General features: G+C 42.6%; 1 protein-coding gene across 1 annotated transcript; it reads right to left on the bottom strand.

The window, feature by feature from the left end:
• Positions 1–293: 293 nt before the first annotated feature.
• LOC117512851 (transmembrane protein 269-like) lies at positions 294–18431 on the bottom strand. Its single transcript, XM_034173086.1, has 7 exons — positions 18297–18431; positions 14961–15019; positions 11748–11895; positions 9422–9519; positions 3045–3188; positions 2709–2909; positions 294–1248 (listed from the first exon to the last, which is right to left on the bottom strand). The coding sequence occupies exons 2-7, from the start codon at positions 14983–14985 to the stop codon at positions 1139–1141; spliced, it is 726 nt and encodes a 241-aa protein (XP_034028977.1). The 5' UTR covers positions 14986–15019; positions 18297–18431; the 3' UTR covers positions 294–1138.
• Between the last annotated feature and the right edge of the window lie 3895 nt (positions 18432–22326).

Here is a 22326-nt window from a genome sequence, read left to right as displayed (position 1 = left end):
ATATTCATTTGTTTAACTTTGTTGCTACTGTCACTAGACAGCAGACAGAGACGAGTGCCGTCTCCTTCAGACAGAATCTGTTTCCTGTCTAACGTCCTGAACATTCACAGTGATTGTGACATTACAGCATACCTAACAAATGACTTGAAATAATTTTTTTACATTAAAAACCCCCCCCAAAAAATCACTTCAGTTCATATAATAGAGGTACACTGGATATTAATCTGCAATCATTTGATTAATTCATGTCTTGTTAATCATGCAACAACTTGTAATCTAAATTTTAATTTACAAACACACCATTATGCTTATTTTAATTCCATCTTTATTACCCATTTTCTTACAGTCCCTTTTCCAGTTAAGATTTATTTCAATTCGATTTTTTTTTTTTTTTAGCAGATTATTTCTCAGTGGCCTAATAAATAAGAAGCAGCATCTTCATTCTCTGTGATGGACTGAAACCAAAATGGAATGTCACTAATGTTCACTTTCCACATCCTACTGCAGTGTCCATTCTTATGCAAGAAATAAACAATAAAAGATGTGGAATTTTAAATCTGTAAAAAGTACTGCCAAAAAGTCATGTTGTTAATTGTTACCTTTTTAGCCTCATGTGCAAAGCACTCAAACATCTACTCATAAAAATCTGACAAGTGCTGTAAGCATTCCTACAGTTACCAAACTCAACAGTAACCAAAACAGAGAAAAAAATTACAGTTTTATGTCATTATCTCCTAAGAAATATGTTCTTTTAAATTATCATATGAAAATGCTGTATGATGAGCTCTCCAGCCATTATTGCAATGAGTAACAATTTGATTGTAGCAGAAGAGAAAACCTCATGGAAAATTCTAGTTTTTAGAGCAAACCAAGCAAGCAGTGACTTCACCCAAAATGTAAGCAAAGAATAAGACATCACAAAAAGCCCATTCCTACTTGAATATTAAAATGTTCTTATCCTTTGCTCCATTTCTTTCTGATCCAGTGTTTTTTGAGGTTCCAATTCAAAGAAAGTGTTAAACAGAGCAAGGTGCTGTTGTTATGTTCAGCTGAGATCCTCCGGGACAGTAGGGGGCAGCAGCAGTCTGAAAGCCTCACGTCACCAAATGGGCTAAAGCCAAACAGTTTTGATGAGAGTTTAGACTTTTCTGTTCCAAAGAGATGTCGGGAACAAAACGTAGGAGACAGACCAAAGCAGGTAGTAGACGCACGCAGGAGGGAAGGATGAGCAGAACACCATGACCACACCTGAAAGTTTAAAATAGGGAATGTGAGCGTGAGAAAATTTCAGGAAGGTTACGTTAGCTAAAATCAAAAGTGGTTTAAGGTTTCAGAATCCATGTTACATGTTTCTGGTGCCACACAGAGTTGTGGAACCTGTTGTGATTTCATCTAATTGTCATTTAATGCTAAAATAATAATGCTAACATAATAATAATGGGGTAATAAAATGTTAGGTCTGATATGTTCCCACCTCCGGAAAGTAGGAGCCGCAGCCAGGTGATACAAAGCAAAATGTGCACTATGCACAAGTTCTCCAATCACATTCACATAAGCCTGTAATTTCTTTTTGATTGTCTGGTTGTCTTGGTGGCTTTCCTCACTCTTCTCCTTCTTGCACAGTCACTCAGTTTTTGAGAACTGTCTACTCCACACAGCTTTATCATAGAGTGCCATATTGTTTGTATTTCTTCATAAGTGATGTAAATAAAGTCCAAGACATATTCAGTGACTTGGAAATGTTCATGTATCCATCCCCTGACTCATCTGAAGAAAACTGCCAATAATAAAGGACTAGTGCGAGGTCTGTATGGGAAACTATCAGACTGAGGTATTGATAGTAAGGACCGCGCGTTAGCAAGGTCTGTGCAAAAAATACAGAGGTCTGATGTTCCCATACAGACTGAGCAAGCGAGGTTAATAATTTGTTTATTATATGGCTATTATGTATATACACACACACACACAAATTTACAGTATTGCCTGAATCTGAAAGCTGCTGACAGTTTTGGGCTTAGACGTTCACTTCACCTCCATGAAGAACTTGCTAACGTTAGCCGGTAAGCTTTCAGTCTATGTTTTTAGATATGTATCGAGTATGTTCATGTCTGACTTGGTTTTTCTTATCATGCTTTTTGCTTTCTGGTTTGTAACGAATGGGATACATGTTTCAGACTGACTGTCACGGTAACAGGTTGGATATGGGAAAATATCAGACCAGAAATCAGCCAATCAGAGTAGCGTCGCAGCCATATAATAAAACTGATTATTTACAGGTATTATACCAAAGGGGCCCATTGCTTATGCAACCCATCATCTTGGCTTTTATATTTTTTATTAATTTATATCAAGTTGTAGAGATTTGCTTTGAGTTTGAGTTATAGGAAGATAATTTTAGACATTTTTATATTGAGAAGCCTAATTTACGTTTTGTATTTGAAATGGCATAAGCAAATTAAAATGTGTGAAATACCAAGGGGCCAAATATTTTTGCAAGGCACTGTATGGTCTCTTTATTAAAATGAGCTCTAATTTTGCAACACATTTCAAAAATAAACAGACATTATAATGCTTGGATTTCAGTAGTAACTACATTTTTTTCAGTTTTGTGAAATTTGAACAGGCACACAGCTTTAAGTTCCCCTTTGGTGCTTCATAAGGTACAATAAATCATCAAAGAGTGCAGTAAATTTGTAAAATGACTTTACCTCCAGCATAAACCACTTTTTTCCAGGCCTGAGACTCCAGGACCCTGTCATGGGGATAGAAAGTCTCAGTGATCATGAAGAGGATCATGGCCACCTTGATGACCTGTAGCACAGCCATGTTGCCCCCTGACAGCAGAGAGGCACTGGCCAGGATTGCAGAGGAGTAGACACATGGCAGACCACGGTACATGAATGGAATCCCTGCAGAACAATCACAGAATAGCCTCACAAATTTCTTTTGATAACCTAATGGGAAAGATACAACTGACAGAAACCCCCAAAATATTATCCTCAGATATGACCTACACACCACAGCTTTTGTTGCTACTCTCTTACCGCTTGAGAAGAAACAGAGGCGCACAAAGACGGACAGGACGTAACACATGCACATGATGTCGCCCAGCAAGTCCGTTGTCCTCAGTAGCAATGATGTGGCGATTCCAAAGGTGGTGAAATCAGCAAAATCATCGAGTTTTTCACCTGAATGTGAAGAAGAACCTTATGAATCAGAGTTGCCCAGGTGATGTTAAATTTGCCAAGGGCCAATCAAAGTCAAAATGTATGTTTTTCCCTCTGATTTGCACCAAACGTGGCACAGAGATGAATGTAGGTTTTGTAATTGTTGATCAAGGTCAATCAGTGGTGTCAAGGTCATGTCTGTGTGTTTCTTTCTCATCCCAGATCCTTTCTCTGGTTTCTATTTTATATTTTTTTGGCCCCATTGGTAGGTTTGATTGTCAGAAAGCCCATAATGAGTGCACGCAAAGTTCTAACCACAACTGTCCTTTGTATTTTGCCAAGCTATTACCACATGATGTAGTGTTTTTGTGCCATAAAATGCGCATATTTTCAGTCTTGTCACACAACATTCATCACCAAGAGCAGCCAGATTTGGCGTGACATCAATGGAGGAAGTTTCCTTACTCCCCAAGCAGGGAAATTTGCAGTTTTATTTGAATACAGTAAAAAGATGAGGGTAGTGCACACAAAAGCTTATAAATGTCAGGTTCCTGGTCTGATGGGTTGTTTTTGTGTTCTGTCTGTCTCTTGCTCTGTCTCTTGTTCTATCTTTCTGCTTGGGTTTTCTCTGTCCAGTTGTTTCTTGCTTTCCTCTCTTGGCTCTTGGTGGTGGGTGTCTCCCTCTGTCTGGCCACACCCCGGTTCTGGGAGTTTCTCTACACACCTGTTCTGAGTTTGCAGTTAATCACCTGGGTGCTTTAAAGCCTCACAGTTTGCATCTGTTCTTCGCCAGATCGTTGTGCCTTGTGCCTTCCTTCCAGCTCAGTTCTTGTACTCTTGCCTTGCTTTGTTTGCCTCATTGTTTTTTTTTGACTACCTGCCCATATACTCCAACTATGCTTTTTTGCCTGATGTTTTTGATCCTGTTGTTCTGTTTAGACTGCCTTTCTGTGTACCGACCCCAGCCTGTTTACCCAGTAAACATTTTCTCTCCACTGAGCTGTGTTCCTGCCTTTTGCATTTGCGTCCAGCCTGTCCTGCCTATCAGGCCTGATAGATCAATCTGGCCAACCATGGGCGCAGCAGACACAGACCCTTTCCAGCAGGCGATACACCACCACAGCCAGCAATTAGCGCAACAAGAGGACCAGCTTGCCTCTCTGAACTCCGGACTCAGTGAGCTGGCAAAGCGGCAAGACACGTCCATAGACTCTGTGAGCGCTCAGATGGAGCAACTACTATTTGCCATTAAACATCAGGCTAAGACCAGCATGACTCCCACCGCCACACCACTTCCGGGATTGTCAGCTGCCCCGCCGGCACCCGTACCTGTTCCAGAGGTCTGCAACCAACTCTCGTGACCTGAACGTTTTTCTGGTGAGGCTGGGGATGTCAAACCTTTCATAACCCAGTGTGAACTACATTTTAAATTGATGGCGCCAATGTTCCAAACTGACCGGTCAAAGATAGCATTCGTCGTCACTCACCTGACCGGTCGTGCGGCAGCGTGGGCCACGGCTGAATGGAGCCGAGATTTGCCATCTTGCTCCTCCCTGGTAGCCTTCACCAAATCACTCCAGCAGGTATAACAGCACTCCTCTCCTGGGCGTGAGGCGGCATGCGAGCTGATGAGGCTTAAGCAAGGTAATCGCCGTGCGGCTGACTCTGCAATAGATTTCCGCATTCTGGCCGCGAAGAGCGATTGGAATCCTGCAGCACTCCAGGACGTGTTCTTCCAGGGATTGAACAACAGCATCCAGAATCAGCTTGTCGCGGTGGACCTGCCCGAAGACCTGGGCGACCTCATAGCTCTGGCTATCCACACCAACCGTCACCTGTCTGACCATCCTCATCATGAATGCCATCATCTTGTTTCTACAACTGACCGGCCGCCTACTTCCGGTCATCCGGAAGTAGCCGGCCGTAAAGTCATAAAGTTAAAGCCAAATCACTTCCACCACATCGCAAGTATGATTGTGCCATTGATCTACTCCTAGCGGTCGCTCCTCGCCTGGGAAAGTTGTTCTCTCTATCAGCGCCGGAACGCAAGGCCATGAACTCATATAATCACTCGTGGCCGGCTTGATTCGCCCCTCATCCTCGCCCGCTGGGGCGGGTTCTTCTTCATAGAGAAGAAAGACAAGTCACTCCGCCCCTGCAGAGATTACCGAGGTCTCAACGACGTCACGATTAAAAACCGGTACTCTTTGCCGCTTATTTCATCCGCTTACGAACTGTTGGAGGGAACGAATATTTTTACCAAATTGGATTTACGGAATGCATATCATCTGGTTTGCATTCACGCCGGTGATTAATGGAAAACTTTTAATACTCCCACCGGCCATTATGAATATCTGGTAATGTCATTTGGTCTCACTAATGCTCCAGCTATCTTCCAGAATCTCGTAAATGATGTGCTGCGCAAATTCCTTAACAATTGCATTTTTGTTTACCTTGACGATATACTGATTTACTCCACTGATCTAAAGACTCACATTCAACAGGTTTGTTCCATTCTCCACACTCTGCTATGCAATAATCTCTATGTCAAAGCAGAAAAATGTGAATTCCACAGCTCTACCGTATCATTCTTAGGTTTTGTAATTTCTGAACGACAAATTCAGATGGACCTGGCTAAGGTGGCCGCAGTCCGCAAGTGGGCGGTTCCTAAATGCGGCAAGGACGTTCAATGGTTCCTGGGTTTCGCCAACTTTTATTGCAAATTCATCCGCAACTTCATCACGGTTGCAGCTCCACTACATAATGTCACATCCTCACTCTGTTCGTGTGTGTCTGTGGACCCCTGAATGCGATGAAGCATTCCAGAACCTAAAGAATCGTTTCACAATGGCCCCCATGCTGCTCCTTCCTGACCCCGCCCGGCAGTTCGTGGTTGAAGTCGATGTGTCCGACATTGGTATTGGGGCAGTGCTTTCCCAAACGGGGGTCCAGCGATGATAAGTTGCACCCCTGTACTTTTTTATCTAAGGCACTCACTGCCGCGGAACACAACTATGGCATCGGTGATCGCGAACTGCTGGCAGTCAAAGTGGCCTTGGAGGAGTGGCGTCACTGGTTGGAGGGGGCACAGTTGTCTTTTTTGGTCTCGACAGACCATACAAATCTGGCGTATCTTCGCACCGCCAAGTGTCTTAACACGCATCAGGCTCAGTGGGCCATCTTTTTCAGCCGTTTTAACTTTGTTTTGTCATACCGTCCAGGGTCCAAGAATTGCAAGCCTGACGCATTCTCCCGTTTAAATGACTCTGCCAACTCCACTCCCACTCCTGAGCCGATTCTGCCTGATAAGTGTTTCATGTCTGCTCTAACCTGGGGTATTGAATCGAAGATTAGGTCGGTAGTGGGGAATACTCCCGTCCCCCTCGATTGCCCAAACAGCAAGTTGTTTGTACCAACATCTCTCGGGGGGAGGTCATTCAATGGGGACACGATAGTCGCATTTCGTGCCACCCGAGCGCCCGAAGAACAATGTATATTCTCTTCCAAGGGTTTTGGTGGCCAAAAGGAATATGTGAATGCTTGTTCCATCTGTGCAATGCATAAAACTTGTACGCATCCACCCGCGGGTGCTCTTTTGCCTCTACCCATTCCTGTTCGGCCATGGACTCATATGTCAGTGGACTTTGCTACTGGTTTACCACCCTCTAGGGGCAATTCTTTAATCATGACTGTGGTAGATTGATTGTCCAAAATGGTCCATTTTGCGCCGCTACCAAAACTCCCGTCCACTAAAGAAACCACTGAAGCATTGTTGGTACATGGTTTTAAGCTACATGGTTAGCCTCAGGACATAGACTCAGACCAGGGTCCCCAGTTTGTTTCTCATTTCTGGAGGGAGTTCTACCGGATTCTCGGGGTCATGTCTAGTCTTACCTCACGGTACCGCCCTCAAGCTAATGGTCAAACTGAATGCCTTAATCAGGAGTTGGAGAAAGGCCTGCGTATTCTGTCCTCTCAGTTCCCTGCCTCCTGGTCCACTCAATTACCCTGGATTGAAGAGCTCATAATTGCTTGCCTACTGCTGCCTCTGGTTTTTGTCTGTTCCATGTTGTTATTGGTCATCAACCTTCTTTGTTCACCTCCACAGATTTGCACTCACCAGTACCTTCTGCACTGGGTCTTGTCATGCGGTGCCAACAGACCTGGGAGCGGGCCCGGAGAGCCCTATTGCTGTCCACCAAAAGTTACAAGGCGGCGGCAGATCGCAGACATTCTGCAGTACCCTCTTACATTCCAGGACAACGGGTCTGGCTGTCCACACGGCAGCTGCCGCTTCGTTGTGTTCCTTGGAAGATGGCTCCCAGGTTCGTTGGCCCATTCCCAGTAACTAAGATCATTATTCCAGTCTCTGTTTGTCTTCGTCTTCCTAGGTCTATGAAAGTCCACCCCACTTTTCACGTTAGCCATCTTAAACCATTCCGTTCCAACCCTTTATGTCCACCTGCCGATCCCCTGCTAACCGCCCGGTTTGTGGGTGGGGGGCCTGTCTTCACTGTGCAGCGCATTCTGGGTTCCCGGCAGTGGGGCCGCGGCCTCCAGTATTTTGTGGACTGGGAGGGTTATGGTTCAGAGGAGCAGTCTTGGGTTCCCTCCCGGTTTATTTTGGACCCCGGTCTTGTGCGTGACCTCCATGCTTCTCACCCCTCTGCTCTTGGGCCGTCGGGGTTGGCCCTTGGGGGGGGTACTGTCAGGTTCCTGGTTTGATGGGTTGTTTTTGTGTTCTGTCTGTCTCTTGCTCTGTCTCTTGTTCTATCTTTCTGCTTGGGTTTTCTCTGTCCTGTTCTTTCTTGCCTTCCTCTCTTGGCTCTTGGTGGTGGGTGTCTCCCTCTGTCTGGCCACACCCCAGTTCTGGGAGTTTCTCTACACACCTGTTCTGAGTTTGCAATTAATCACCTGGGTGCTTTATAAGCCTCACAGTTTGCCTCTGTTCTTCGCCAGATTGTTGTGCCTTGTGCCTTCCTTCCAGCTCAGTTCTTGTACTCTTGCCTTGCTTTGTTTGCCTCATCGGTTTTTTAACTACCTGCCCATATACTCAGAAAACACCTTTTTGCCTGATGTTTTTGATCCTGTTGCTCTGTTTGGACTGCCTTTCTGTGTACCGACCCCAGCCTGTTAACCCAGTAAACGTTTTCTCTCCACTGAGCTGTGTTCCTGCATTTTGCAATTGCGTCCATCCTGTCCTGCCTATCGAGCCTGATAATAAAATAAATTAATGAATTGTAAAGTTTGAGATAATCGTGATGTTGATGATGGAGTCATATTGCCTTTGTAGGCACTAACTGTTCTATAATTTCCCTACTAATGTGACACCTTCAGTCATGCATTCTACCAAAGTCACCAAAGATATTTCTGTCCTGTGTTTTCCTGTCAATATGTTGGTCCTGTGATGGCCTGGGGCCTGTCCAGAGTATACGTGCATGTAGCCCAGTGACTGCTGGGATAGGCTCTAACACCTCCGTTAACGTGGAGTCAAGGGGGTTAAGAAAATGGAAGGATCGATTGATGGTCAACATGGGTGCTTCTGACATGCGACAGTGGTGCACCGTGTGTACACGTGCCCACATACACATAAAATCCCCAAATGAAAATTTCAGAGTCAGCCAGACAGGTTGTTATTGTTTAACAACATTCTTCACTGCCTTGTCCCTTTATCCATCAGGAACATGTTTTCAACCGATGAGGATGAGGTGTTTCAGGCCAAATGAAAGAGGTGGAATTCCACAGCCAGGGGTCAATAATTTTAACAATTTGAGATATGCAAAGAACCCACAGCCATGGGATCAAACAGACAATTGGAGCGTGATCCCATGGAATTCGGTTGCTTGAACAGAAAGCGAATGATCAATTGACAAAATACGGGGGGTGGGGGGTTTGGGAGCAAACAACACAACAACATCCACCTGCAAAGTCATGCAGAAAAAAACCCAGTCTGGACACAAAGCTTCCTGAAATGTGCAACCAGTGATGCATTGTGATGCACCTGGGGGCTATTTTTGGCTTCTGAGAATATGTGAACAGTTTCTACACATACTGTTGAAACAGCTGTTCTGTACCTCCTATTTACTCATATATGATGATGGGATGTGTTAAAAGCAGAGTGAAAGTGGCACATTTTGCCTATCATTTGCATGTGTTGGTGCTCTTTGTGACATTCTGTTTCTAGATTAGAACATCTAACACCACATTGCAAGTTTATCTGGTGTAAACGCTATTGACCAGAACACTCCACTCACCCAGTGCTGAGCAGGCATCAAGTCGCCTGGCAACTGCTCCATCTGCCAAATCCAGCAGGTAGCCAGTAAGAACCAGCCAACAAGCAGCATGATGGTGTCTGGACAAAACAGTGAGTTGCACAGTTCAGGTGTTTGAGTACAACAGAATGTTTGAAAAGATTCTCACCAACAGAAATGGCTTGAAACTGAGTCACACTGAACTTAACACAGTCCTGTTTTTTATTTACACAATAGCAGACAAAATGTTACCTTTAGTCTGTATCCGTAGCTTTTTACAGCTCACCAAGTTGAGCAATGTATCACTCTACCAAAGTGGACATAAATTAATTAATTTCTAGTGTCCTTTGTCATCAGTCAGGTGTGCTCAGCCAATCAGCAACTGTCTGAACAATCAAATACACCTGATTTGGCTCATTATGTGCATTTAGAGAAGGGAGAAATGGAAACTGTGCAGTACACTCAAAAAATAACTTGCTCTGTGAACATAATAAAATTATGTAAGGTATTTCCACCCAAGTAAAATGCATTAGCTTAGCCAGAAACAATTTTGCTGAGTGACCTAAGTGTAAATTTGTTCGGCCAACATGATGAATTTGCATTACTGTTACCTGATTATCATGGTTCAGGCCAACTAGATTTGTAAAGATAAATTTAGACCTAAATGTAAATTTGTTGGGTCAACATGATAAATTTGTGTTGCTGTTACTCCTAGGACATCGTAGTGGCCCAGTGGTTAGTGCACCTGCTTCCAAAACAGAAGGTTCCCTGTTCAACACCACCCATGCTCATTCTCCACGTAATGTGGAGTTGCAGGAAAGGTATGTGGCCCAGAATGAAAAGGAAGAAGCTGGAAGAACGTGTGAATAAATTTCTTGTGTCCACCAAATATTATCTTGTCTGTACTCTGTAGTAATTTAGTATGCACCATAGTTAGTATCTGAGGCATACTGTGTGTGCACCAGATACTAAGTGATGGATGCCAAGTGTTTACTAGTGCACATGAGATATATACTTCAGATAATATCATACCAGATACTATATAGCGTGCGATATATATTAAATATTGTCAGGCCAGGTCTGGGAACATGCACTTGTGCTATACATTGATGCATCCACTCTCCTACGCAACTATCTTGGGTCTTGGATGGCAACTACAGGCATACAATCAGTGTATTGCCAACTCTCTAAAGTAGCCATCTATCTCTGGTAAACAGGTGAAATGTGGGCATCCCCTTGGCCTTCTCCAGTCACTGGAGTCCTCAACGCTGAGGCATCTGCGTTCTGGACCTTGCCAGGGAAATGTACCATATGGCCCATTCTCACAACCCTACACAAAACCCAGTACATGCATGTGTTGAACAGTGCAGGAGCCAGAACACTTGCCAGACAAAAAACAAGACTCCACTGAGAGAAAGGCAGAGATCCTGCACAACATACACAGCACCTCTGTATAGGTTCCAGTGACTTGTTAGCAATACCACAAATTCTCAGGATATTCCAGACAGCAACCCAGTCAACAAAATCAGATACTGCAGAAATCTGGCTATGCTGAGCAGCAAGTAGCTAGGAATGAATCCTGTTTAGAATAATCCTTGCAAGCACCTTTCCTGGCACAGAAAGTCGTGTTTTACCCCAATAGTTATTGCAATCTAAATGATCATCCTTTCCAAAGTGAGACACTAAGTCCTTCGTACCAGTCCACAGGGACAGTACTTGTCTCCCAGATTGAAATAAAGACTTTTTAACAATTCCAAGAGAACAGCATCTCCATCCAACTCAAGGAGCTCATCTCCAATACAGCACATTTAAACACTGTGTACAAGGTGTAAAAATGTGGTGCACAACTACTACTATTACTTTACCTAAACATTTTTGGGGAAAAAACCAAGTAAACATTTAAGTATTTCATATTTAGTACTGGATATGTAACGGTGACTGTTTTCACCCTTTGTACTTAATATTTTTAACAGGGCTAGTAAAAAATAATAATCTTTATTGACATGATAAAACATAAAGATGCACATACATGTACAAGTACATTAATTAATGGTGATTTCACATTTCAGTGATGTTTTAAGTATTGATTTCTTTTTTTTTTTAATCTTTTTGATGATTTTTTTTATTTACAGCAACTTAAATCAACTGATTTAAATCATACCAGCCCTGCTTTCAAGAGATCAAACAGCATAATTTAAAATTACTCAGTTATTTTTTATCAGTAATTTAATCAGGTTTTTTTATGATAATGAGTTTATTCTTGTTTTATCACCAGCATCTCTTGTTGTATTTTCAAGTATTAGGGCAATACACCAAAAAAAGAACTCACCCGTTAAGACTGCTGAGAATGGAGGCCATGCCCATGACCATGTTGGTAACTGACAGTGCATTTGCTGCATTTTTACGTGCAAACTCTTTGAGCTGGATCCCTGCAGCCTGTTCACTCAGAAAGAACTTGTTGGTGCACTGGAAGAAATCTGATACCAGACAACAGCAGTCAGTACGTGTCTATTTTGTGAATGTCCTCTGCTAAGCTTTAAAGCGGGTCATATTGTGCAAAATCTGTTTTTCATCAAATATGTACAGTTAACCCTCAAAATCCTGTAATTTCATGTTGTGAGATGAAGTGTTCATTCATCGCACTGGTCCTGTTCTTTCTCCTTTCAGAGAGGGAGGTGTGGCAAGCAGCAGGTCATTTATATTTAAAGCAACAGGCACAGAAACAAGTCATTTCTTTAACACCTGTTTAGGATGAATCATATCAGTGTTTATAGAATATTTTTGGCTACAAATTTTAATATTGGGAGGAGATGATCTAGTAGTCAAGTGTGGGGCTTGAGACCAGAGGATCCTGGTTCGAACCCCCGCCATACTGGAAAATCACTATGGGCCCTTAATCCCCCAGGTCCTTAATCTCCCAGTTGCTCCTGCTGTCCAATTGAGTGCCTTGCATGGCAGCACGTTGACATTGGTTGGTAAATGTGAGGCATCATTGTAAAGCACTTTGAACTTGTGCTTCAGATGAAAAAGCGCTATATGAATGCAGTCCATTTATCATTCATATCACAGTAAGACACCTGCTTACAGTGCTGAAATAAAAAACTAATCTGGCCTCACCATAATCACAGGTGTAGGATTAGATGGCCATAGATATCATTTTGGTGAAGCAGTGATCTCTGGCAACCAGACAGCTTCAGGATAATTAAATATGTTTATCCTGTTGAGAGCAACACCTCAGCTGAACGGATCTTTATGAATACTTTTCATGAACTGAATTTTAATAATTTGTCTATGTTGCAAGATAATGTGAAGAGGTTTTGCATACCGTTTGGTGCATTTAAATCCAGCCCAGTCTCGTGTTTTTTTTTGTTTTTTTTTGTGATGCTATCACAAAATGCATCACATTTTCATAACGCAGTCAAGTTTAGGTCACTATTTTTAACTCTAACCCTAACCCCCGTGGTGTCACCCCAAATGTTTCGATACATCACCCAGTCCCGCAGTCCATTTTCATGATGCTGTCACAAACTCGGCGTGATTCCTCGGCCTTATGTCAAAGAAGCGTTACTTTTACTAAGATGTATGTTTAATGGATGGAGATCAGTCCTGTGATAAATTTTGCTATTTTCAGATCATTAAATTCATTTGTTACTGTACAATCATTCAGTAAAGGTGTGCAGCCTATAGCATGCAACATTAAGACAGCCCCATTATCTGCTCGGTTAAAAAGCAAAAATGCACATTTAAAGCTACAGTGTGTAGGATTTAATGTCATTCAGTGATGAGGTTGGTTGCAGACTACAATATGCTGCCACCAGTCACGACTTTGTCCACATTTTTGCTTTTTTGGTGACAAACATTTGTGCTCCTTTGCTTTCTCTTGTGATAAAAAAATTCCTCTACTTTAAACAAAATTAGGGTTTGCAAACTCGTTAGGCTGCACTAGCAACCAACACACAGTGCATGGGGGAGCGGCCAGTCAGTCTTCCAGCCATGCTGCAAAATGCGAAAGGCAGACTATGTGTGTCCCTTTTGCGCTACTGTATCAACATGGAGGTGCAACATGGCAGCATCCATGAGGGGGCCCGCTCCCTTGTAGGCACATTCTATGCTCATTAAAGCATATCAATTTGTTGTTTCAGGTAATTACATACTAATGAACCAACGCATATGAATGTTATTTTCTGGTAATAAATGGGCCAAAATCCTACACACTGTAGCTTTAAATGGTCACAAAAACTGCCACAATTACATGCAGTAAATACATATTAAACACTAGTGTGGGGAACAAACAATGGACATTCATGGGACGACTACGTGCATTAACTACAGTGAGTATAATATGGACCTACTGTATTGACAAATACCAGACATGAGATCAATTTGTCAGTTATTCTAATCAAACATCATGACCTGACACAAGGGTGTGGCAGCAGCAAATCAATTTGTACCACTGCAGCCCCCCTTTTAATAGTGATTGTGGCATTAAAACAAACAACAAACAAAAAAAACTCCCCTTACGTTTATCGTCAATTTCTAAAGTGTTGCATTGCAGTTACAAGTTTTTAATTGTGATGTTATTAATATTAAGCCAAATTCGCTTACAGTGCAGTTGGTAAAATGATGTATTGATGTTTGGGACCAATTTGCAATGACCTCTTTTTGCAACACTTGAATGAAGACAAAGAAATCATTGTTGCTATCTTGTGAGTTTTCTCTCAAGTCATAGTACAGTCCAAGACATTATGCATAATGTCCTGCAAAAATTATATATATATATATATATATATGTTGCAGGAGCAACCCTTAAAGTGTTTTTCACCCTGAACTTCCTGTGATTCCAAGTCAGACAAGTTCAAGAGACTCTTCGTCTAAAAGAAAACAGCGTATGAGACACAGCAGAAAGCCAACAATAACTTACACTTTTTAACTTGACAGCATGCGTTCGGATGTAACACACCTCACAACGGGGCATTTGAGTGATTGTGTGGAAACGTTTCATGGGGATGCACAGAGCTGACCTGTGTTTTATCTGACCATTGTGCAACAGCCAAGTTGCTGAATAACTGGAGTCCCAGTGAATACCAATATGTGAGGTTGAGACCAAAGAGAGGATGAAGTAAGGGAGAGCAAGAGAGAGATAGAGAGACTGTCAAATTAATGCAGATCTCTATGTGTGGAATGCTGCCTAATGGGTGTAAAGCATGATGGGAAAGTACTTCTTATGTAACTACCCTGCTATGTTACCTAGTAACACTAAAAAAGTAAATGAAAAAACAAGACTGCAGTTGGGGGGGGGGGGGGGGGGTGGTGATGAAAAAGAGAATAAAGAAGTATAAATATACTGGTAAATTTCTATTATTTACACATTGAAGTTTATTTTATGACAGTTAAAAAAAATTACATTACAATTAGTGATAAATAATGAGCAAACATCACATTTATGTTTTAATCTGTATGATGTAGCACCAAATACAGGCTGGCACCCATGTCCATCTACAGTAGGTACACTAATCCAGATTATTAAATGAGATTGACCTACCAGAGGAGGAAGTCAGGAGGATCATGTTTGCCTCTGCGTTATAGCTCACAGCAACACATCTGAAGGATAAAAACAAAAGGTTAATACAGTAAAACTCGCATATAATGGATTCAGGTGGACAGTGAATTTTGTCCATTATAATTGAAATCCACTATACGTATAAAACGGACAAAATCTGTTATATGTATTTAATGGATTAGTTCCAGTCAGGAGGTGCGAAGTATCTATGAGGAATCCTCGGCACCAATTAGGCTTATGTCTGCCCTTGATTAAAAGCCTGACCTTGAATAGGGGCCTGTCTCATTTAATCACCGGGTCAAAATTTCGTCTGAAAAAAATAAACGTCTGCCTTAAATAAGCACTGGGCATTATGTGCCACTGAAAGGATTACATTTGTTCGAGTCACTCTTTTTTCTAAGTCCGCTGCGGAGTGGAACCTTAAAATTGTAAAGCCTGATTTATGCTTCTTCAACTCCGTAACTTTGTGCCAATGCAATGATGTGGGTGGACCCTTTTAAAGTTCTCACTCACATTGGTGGGCATCTTATTGCAATTTTCCTCAGGAGCAGTGGCCTTTTTCTGGATCAATTTGGCCCTCAACGAGCTCCACTTCTTTATACAATCATCAACCTCCAAACCAATATTATTGTTGTGAAAGTGTAGTGACACGGACCCACAACAGGGGGCGCAAATGAACGGACAATAGGAGAAGTTAAATCTGAACACTTTACTGTTGTGAATTCCACAACTACACACAGCAGATTATAGAATGAATACAAGGCCAATTAATAAAGGTGTCGTGTGGGCAGGCTCGACAATAGGAGACGTCCGTCTGGAGAAGAACCGGAACCACACGATTTCCTCCGCCACCGAACCAGGAGGATACTGGAGCCGCCAGGTCCCAAGTTCCCCAGGTGGCCACCGTCTCCGCGTGTCGGAATCTGGTACTGCTGGCGAAGAGCACAAACAGGTGTGGGTTGTGTGTGCACCCCGTAACAAGGATAGTGGAAATTCCACCTCCACCTCAAATCACACACTTGTGCAGCTCCTGTTTAACCACTTATCTGGTTGGGGTGTGAGGCGAAGCTGTCGCTAATCACACCAAACGCCAATCCAGCAGATAAGGAAACACCACAGGAAAACGGCTGCAAAAAGAGCTCAGGTATTTGTCAGTGTTAAATACAGCAGAGAATATTACTCTCTTGGAAGAACGTATCTCGGCGACGTGGTGGAGGTGTTGTCCTGCTTTTATGCGGGGTGAGGCGCAGATGATTGGTGACCAGCTGTCATAGCCAATGAGTGACAGCTGTCAACCCGGCCGCTCTTGGAAGGTGGCAGCGCCCTCCTGTGCCTGAAGCCCGCACTTCAGACAGGGCGCCCTCTGGTAGTGGGCCAGCAGTACCTCCTCTTCTGGCGGCCCAACACAACAATTATGGTACGTACAATTTCCCTCCAAGAATTGTGGGTCATTGAGTGTCTTTGAAGTTTTTTCGACTCTGTGTTGTAAAGTTGGCCATATTTGCTTACTTTTCTGCCAAATGGTCCTCTATATGATCCATGATTGAAATGTAATCGTGTGCGTGCTGCAAAAACGTTTAAAAATATGACAGGAGAGGAAGTAGTGAAATGGGAAGAAAGTGACCAATCACAGCCTTTATAGTCTCCGTCATTAGCACATCAGGCTACGGAGAGGGTTCGCAGCCACGCGGTAGCAATCTGATCGAAGCGGTTGTCTTTAGTTAATTGCAACCCAGGGTATGTGTGAAACTTAACACCATATTACAGTGCAGGCAGCAGCAGCATTTTGTTACTAATCACCAGATTTGAATAATGGCCTGCCTCATTAGGTGCCAGGTCTGAAAAAAATTAACTCCCAGGCTTTAATCAAGGAAATATGGTACCCACTTTACTCAAATTGGCGAGTGTCAATACTGGAACTTCATTTCATACCTGTTACTGGGCACAACCAGACTGCTCTGTCTGGTACATACAAGGTTTTTTTTTTTTTAAAGGAAATACATTGCAGTGGGATGGAACGTTTTGTCCGATGTGAGCAAATATCCGTTATATAAAATCTGGTATATACGGTGTTTATTACATGGAAACTATACAAAATCACTGAGACTTTTGCTGTTGTCCAGTGACTGCGAATATCCGGTTTATAAGATGACAGTTTAGGTATAAGTTTTACTGTAACTTAAAAGCATACATTCAGATGATATGAACAAACATTTAACTTTATAATCACTGTTGCAAACACAGTTATCGTCATTAACATCCTTTTTCAGAGATCAGTATATTGATCACTTTAACACAGAGGTCTCAAACTCATTCCAGAAAGGGCTGAGAGGGTGCAGGTTTTCTTTGCAACTCCACCAGGTGATTTCACTGATAAACTGATTCCATCTGCTCAAAGTGATGTTAACTGAATTCTCCTGGTGGAGTGGGTGGTTGCAAAGAAATCCTCCATCTTCTCAACCCTTTCTGGAAAAACTTTGAGACCTCCAGCTGTTAGGGCTACTCACATCAGTCCTCGGCATGTATTGGTCTGTCTGTAAAAAAAAATAAATTAATAAAAAAAAATGAAATTGGCTCTTTGAATTCCTTGATGATACCTCTCAGTCCGGTTGTTGACTATTAAAAAATAATTGATAACTCCTTCTCCTGCTTTGTGAGCATCAACAATTATTTTTCTCAAGTCTAAAGTGATTTCTTTTGTTTTTGGTATGACACTTTCTCAAGTGTACAACTCAAAAACCGATACTGAAGTTTTTTAAACTCTGTACATAAAAGCTTTAGTTTTCACTGATTTTACAAGTTAAAACGTTCAGCACTTTATTGAAATGTTGAAGTGTGTGTTTTCAATTTCTGCTGAATGCACTAAACAGAGAAATGTAATATTGTCTTCATTTAAAATAGTTGTTATTTTATGTATTTGCAGTTTGAATGGACATTGAATTGGCTGTGGCTGCCATCCAGCACTATAGGGCTCAGCTCAATCATCATCAGTATTAGATATCATTAGTCGGGCTTCTTATGTTAAATATGTTTTGGAGGACACAGCAGGAGACGTTAATGCGCACTTACGCGCCATCCTCAACAGTTCCTCCTCAATATTAGACTGATAATAATGTCGGCGATTCACTGTGCAAAACACTAATCACATGATCCAATTAAATGTTTCGTATCTGGGCCTTTCTAAAACCACATATGCAAATATAAATGAATAAAAAAGCTGGCGCGCGAAGCTGCGTCGCATCCAAATGGAAAGCGGGATTTTCAATTCCACCGTCGCCCTGCAGACAGCACAATAACTAAAAGTGCATCCCATCTTACCTGATAGGACCTCCAGAATCACAAAAACCAAGAAAAGACGTGCGTAAATCTCGGGTTTGGTTGTGGAGCGAAGCGTTAATCTTTATTCAGCGCGCGTCCTTTTAAAGCGCACGAACAAACCCGCTGGAATATTCCACCGGTTGTGACGCCCCTTCGAGTATTTTCCACATGTACGAGCGTACACATTCTTTGACGAACCACAACGAACAGATCATCATCATCGTTATTAATATTACTGTTGCGAAGGAGAATTAAACAGCTCCAGCATCACAGACCTGCAAGAAGCAGCTCTTTCCCTTTGACTTTTACAAACTATTATTTTTAATAGTTTTAACAACGCTATTACTGGTCATTAATGTCTAACAACTGACCAATTCATTAATTATAACACTAATTTTGTCTTTGATGTTACAGTGAGTGCGCATTTTGTGGAAGTACTACAGGTGTGTCTAATATTTTGTCCTCCTCATTTACATGGAGAAGGATGAATGTTAGAAATATTACATGGGCACTCAGCAGAGCGCATACCTCCAACAAGTCCTGTGACAGCTTCCATTTCAACATCACTAATAATAATCATTTATTTATATTACACTTTCTGTCGCAGATTATTCATTTTAAAGTGCTTTTACAATCAAAATAACATGCATGAATGGTAGTGTGCTAAAAGCAGAACAAGATAAAACTAAAATAAAAAGTTTTATAATTCACGTAAAGCCAGCTATGGTTCACTTAAAACAGCCAACCCCAGAATTTTAATTAGAGTTATCCTCATTTGATTACCTGATACAAATGACTGATATTTATGCGTTATCTACAGGTTATAAGGCATATGAACAGATGTGTCTTTTTCCGTAAAACAGGGGAACAATATGAGAAAGCTCTTCGGACTGTCGTGTTCGTTAATCACGGATGACTGCCATGTTACTTATACTGGTAAAAAATACAGGTGCTGAACACAGAGTTTTGAGCACTCCTTCAGCTGGACTCTGACCTTTCTGCCTAACCTCTGCCCACTCCCCTGGTGGGTGGGCCTCCCCCCTTTTATGATGTCCTGCCTTTTTCCTTGGAAACATGTATTCGGAGGAAAATAACTTGAAACAGTCTGTCTTATTCCTGATGTGGACATTACATTTGAGGGCATGACACTGACTCACTACAGCTTTTGTAAGATTGCATGACAATTGTTCCATAAAACTAACATACCCATGACAGGACCTCTGACTTTTTCTGTACCATTACCTTTGGAACACACAACAGTCCTGCATTCTGAGAAGTCCATATACAGGCCATTACAAGGGGTCTTACATCATATACCAGGGTGCAAGTCCATTTAAAATTTTATAAGTCAACAGTAAACCTTTAAAATCTGACCCCACAGAAAGTCATTGGGGTAATATGACTTTTGATAGTGGTATGTGGGAAACAATATATTACAATAATCAATTCTAAAACAAACATCTCTGTATAGCAGCTTGTTCTGCAGTGTTGTGATTTAACTCCTCCCACTTAGCATGGGAGGCGGATGTTCTGTCCAGTCTACCAAAACATGGATCCTTTGGCTGGGGGTGATTACCTATTGACCACCATGTGCACAGCGACTCCTGCTGGCCTCCGTCACACTCACTCTCCCATCCGGGTCACGGCACCAATGTCACAGTCATACTCTCTATTCTGCTCCTGCGTTGTGTTGACTTCTCCCACTCACTCCCCTCGAGACACAAGCTCACCATTTCTTTGATAGGCGGCAGGTGCTGTAACCAGAAGGCCCAAACCCAGGCTCTGGGCCTGTGGCCAGAGAGTCCTTTTAGTTGATGGAGAGTGAGGTTTTGTTGACCACTACTGCACAGTGATTCCTGCTGGCCTTCGTCAAATATGCATCAGCTATGGACAGGATAAATGTTCCTGAGATTATGTAAATGAAAACAGTTTGTTAAGGTCGAGGACCAGGTTTGGGTGTTGACCCAAATGCAGGAAGCCGTAAGGCAGGCAGAATAACTTAAACAAGAATTTACTGAACAAAACAAGGAACTGCGCAGTAGAAGGGCAAAACCAGGAGTGTTGTGTTTTGTCCCCGGTTTGGTCTTGTCTGTCTGGGTTTTTGCTCTGTTCTCTCTCTCCAGGTGGAGCTGCTGTGGAAGTTTGCTTGGTGCATCAGCTGCTGGTGACGTCATGGCTCATCTCCCGGCTGTCAAGACAGTACATGGGAGCTGTCCGAGTGGCATCTGATGTCAGGGCTCCACCCATCTGTCAAGACAGCACACGGCTCCGAGCGGCGTCTCACAGCTGATCAGCATTCTGCTGAGTGGGTGTCCACAGCTGACCTTCATTGCATCTCCGCTCAGGATTTAACCTTGGACCTTCCACTGGTTTGGGACCAGAATCTCTGCTCACCTCCAGTTGAACCCTCCCCTCCTGTCCACCAACAGCAATTCTTGTATTTGTCTGTCAATTGTTCTGTGAATTATTTCTGTAATTTATGTTTGTAGCATGGCCCAAGCAGATGGTCACCCCTTTGAGTCTGGTCTGCTTGAGGTTTCTTCCTCAGAGGGAGTTTTTCCTTACCACTGTTGCTCTGGGGGTTGGTAAGGTTAGACCTTACCTATGTGAAGTGCCTTGAGGCAACTCTGTTGTGATTTGGTGCTATATAAAGGAAAATAAATTGAAAAACCTCCGTGTTCCTGTGGGTAGGAACCAGGTTGCCTGCTGTGCTCCTACATCGCACCCTGCTGGTAACCTTGATCATTTCTCTTGTCTGTCTTAGTTATCTTCTTGGTTTGGTGTTCTCTCGCTGAATCTGACCTGTCGTGTTTTTTTCCATGCAGGGAGCCTCTGCGCTCTGCACGTTCCCTTGTGATTTTTCTGCTGCGTGCATCCAGGCTTGCAAACGTAACTTATTGTGTTTTTTCCCCTCGCAGTAGCTTTCAGGTTCAGTTATGTTAAGTGGTCGTGTTTTTCCTGCCGTAATTTGCCAAGTTCAGAAAGTAACCTGTCAGGTTGAGCTTCCATTCCCTGAACGAAATCAGTTGTGTATTTTTTCCTGTCACAAGCCTCCCGGCTTAATCAGCTGTATTTATTTCCCCCGTGAGTTTTCTAGTTCAGACATAAGCATCTGTGAATTTCTTTGTGAGCTTCCAGGTTTGTAATGTCAAATTATCATTCATGTTTTTTCCCACAGTCACGTCTCCTTGCTGCTTGTTTTAATCCAGACTCATTCTCCTGGCCGCCTGGTGTGTCTTCACCTGCAGGCTTTGCACTGATTAGTTAATTGGTAAGAGTCCGTTCTGTTCCACGCTGCTTAGTGATCAGCTCTTATTCAGTTCTTTGATAATCCAGTTTAATCATTTGTAATTCAGTTCCCAGAGTTCATGCATCCGCGCTGTTCATTTAACTACGTGCACAGTATCTATAGTTTCTCAGCTGGCTTAACTGTTAAGTTATTTTGCATCGTCTGTGATCAGATCCACTAATAGTCCGGGGGGTCCGCAGGCACACAGCCGCTCAGTTCTTGAGTGATGGAGCTGTGGCTTTCTGGGTTCAATCACCCAAAGAATTCTGCTGTATTGCTGCACCGGAAGCTGTCATTCTGACTCCATCTGTCTGTCACATGTGCATGCCTCTGGGGGTATGTCATGTAGAAATGAAGTCCAGGATGCGCTAAGACTTTGATCTTGAACATTGATATGAACTGAACTTTGATCTGGACTCCTGAAATGAACTGAACTTTGATCCTGAACTGCTGAATGAACTATTAAGTTTTTGATTGTTATTTGTAGATGTGTGCCCAAAATGCAGCTGCACAACCTTACATGCCCTTTTATTGTCCCCTGCAGTTGATCTGTCTCGTCAGTAAGTCCTCCTGGTTTTGCCCTTCTACTGTGCAGTTCCTTGTTTGTTCAGCTCTTGTTTAAGTTATTCTGCTTGCCTTACTGCTCCCTGCATTTGGGTCAACATCCAAACCCGGTCCTCGCAGCTGTCCCAGAAGTGCCAGAAAACAAAGAGACCAGATAGACAGGAGACGGAGACAAGA

This window comes from Thalassophryne amazonica, chromosome 6 (genome assembly GCF_902500255.1).
Source record: "Thalassophryne amazonica chromosome 6, fThaAma1.1, whole genome shotgun sequence".
In the NCBI taxonomy this organism is placed as follows: Eukaryota; Metazoa; Chordata; class Actinopteri; order Batrachoidiformes; family Batrachoididae; genus Thalassophryne; species Thalassophryne amazonica.
This window is presented reverse-complemented; position numbering and strand designations above follow the sequence as displayed.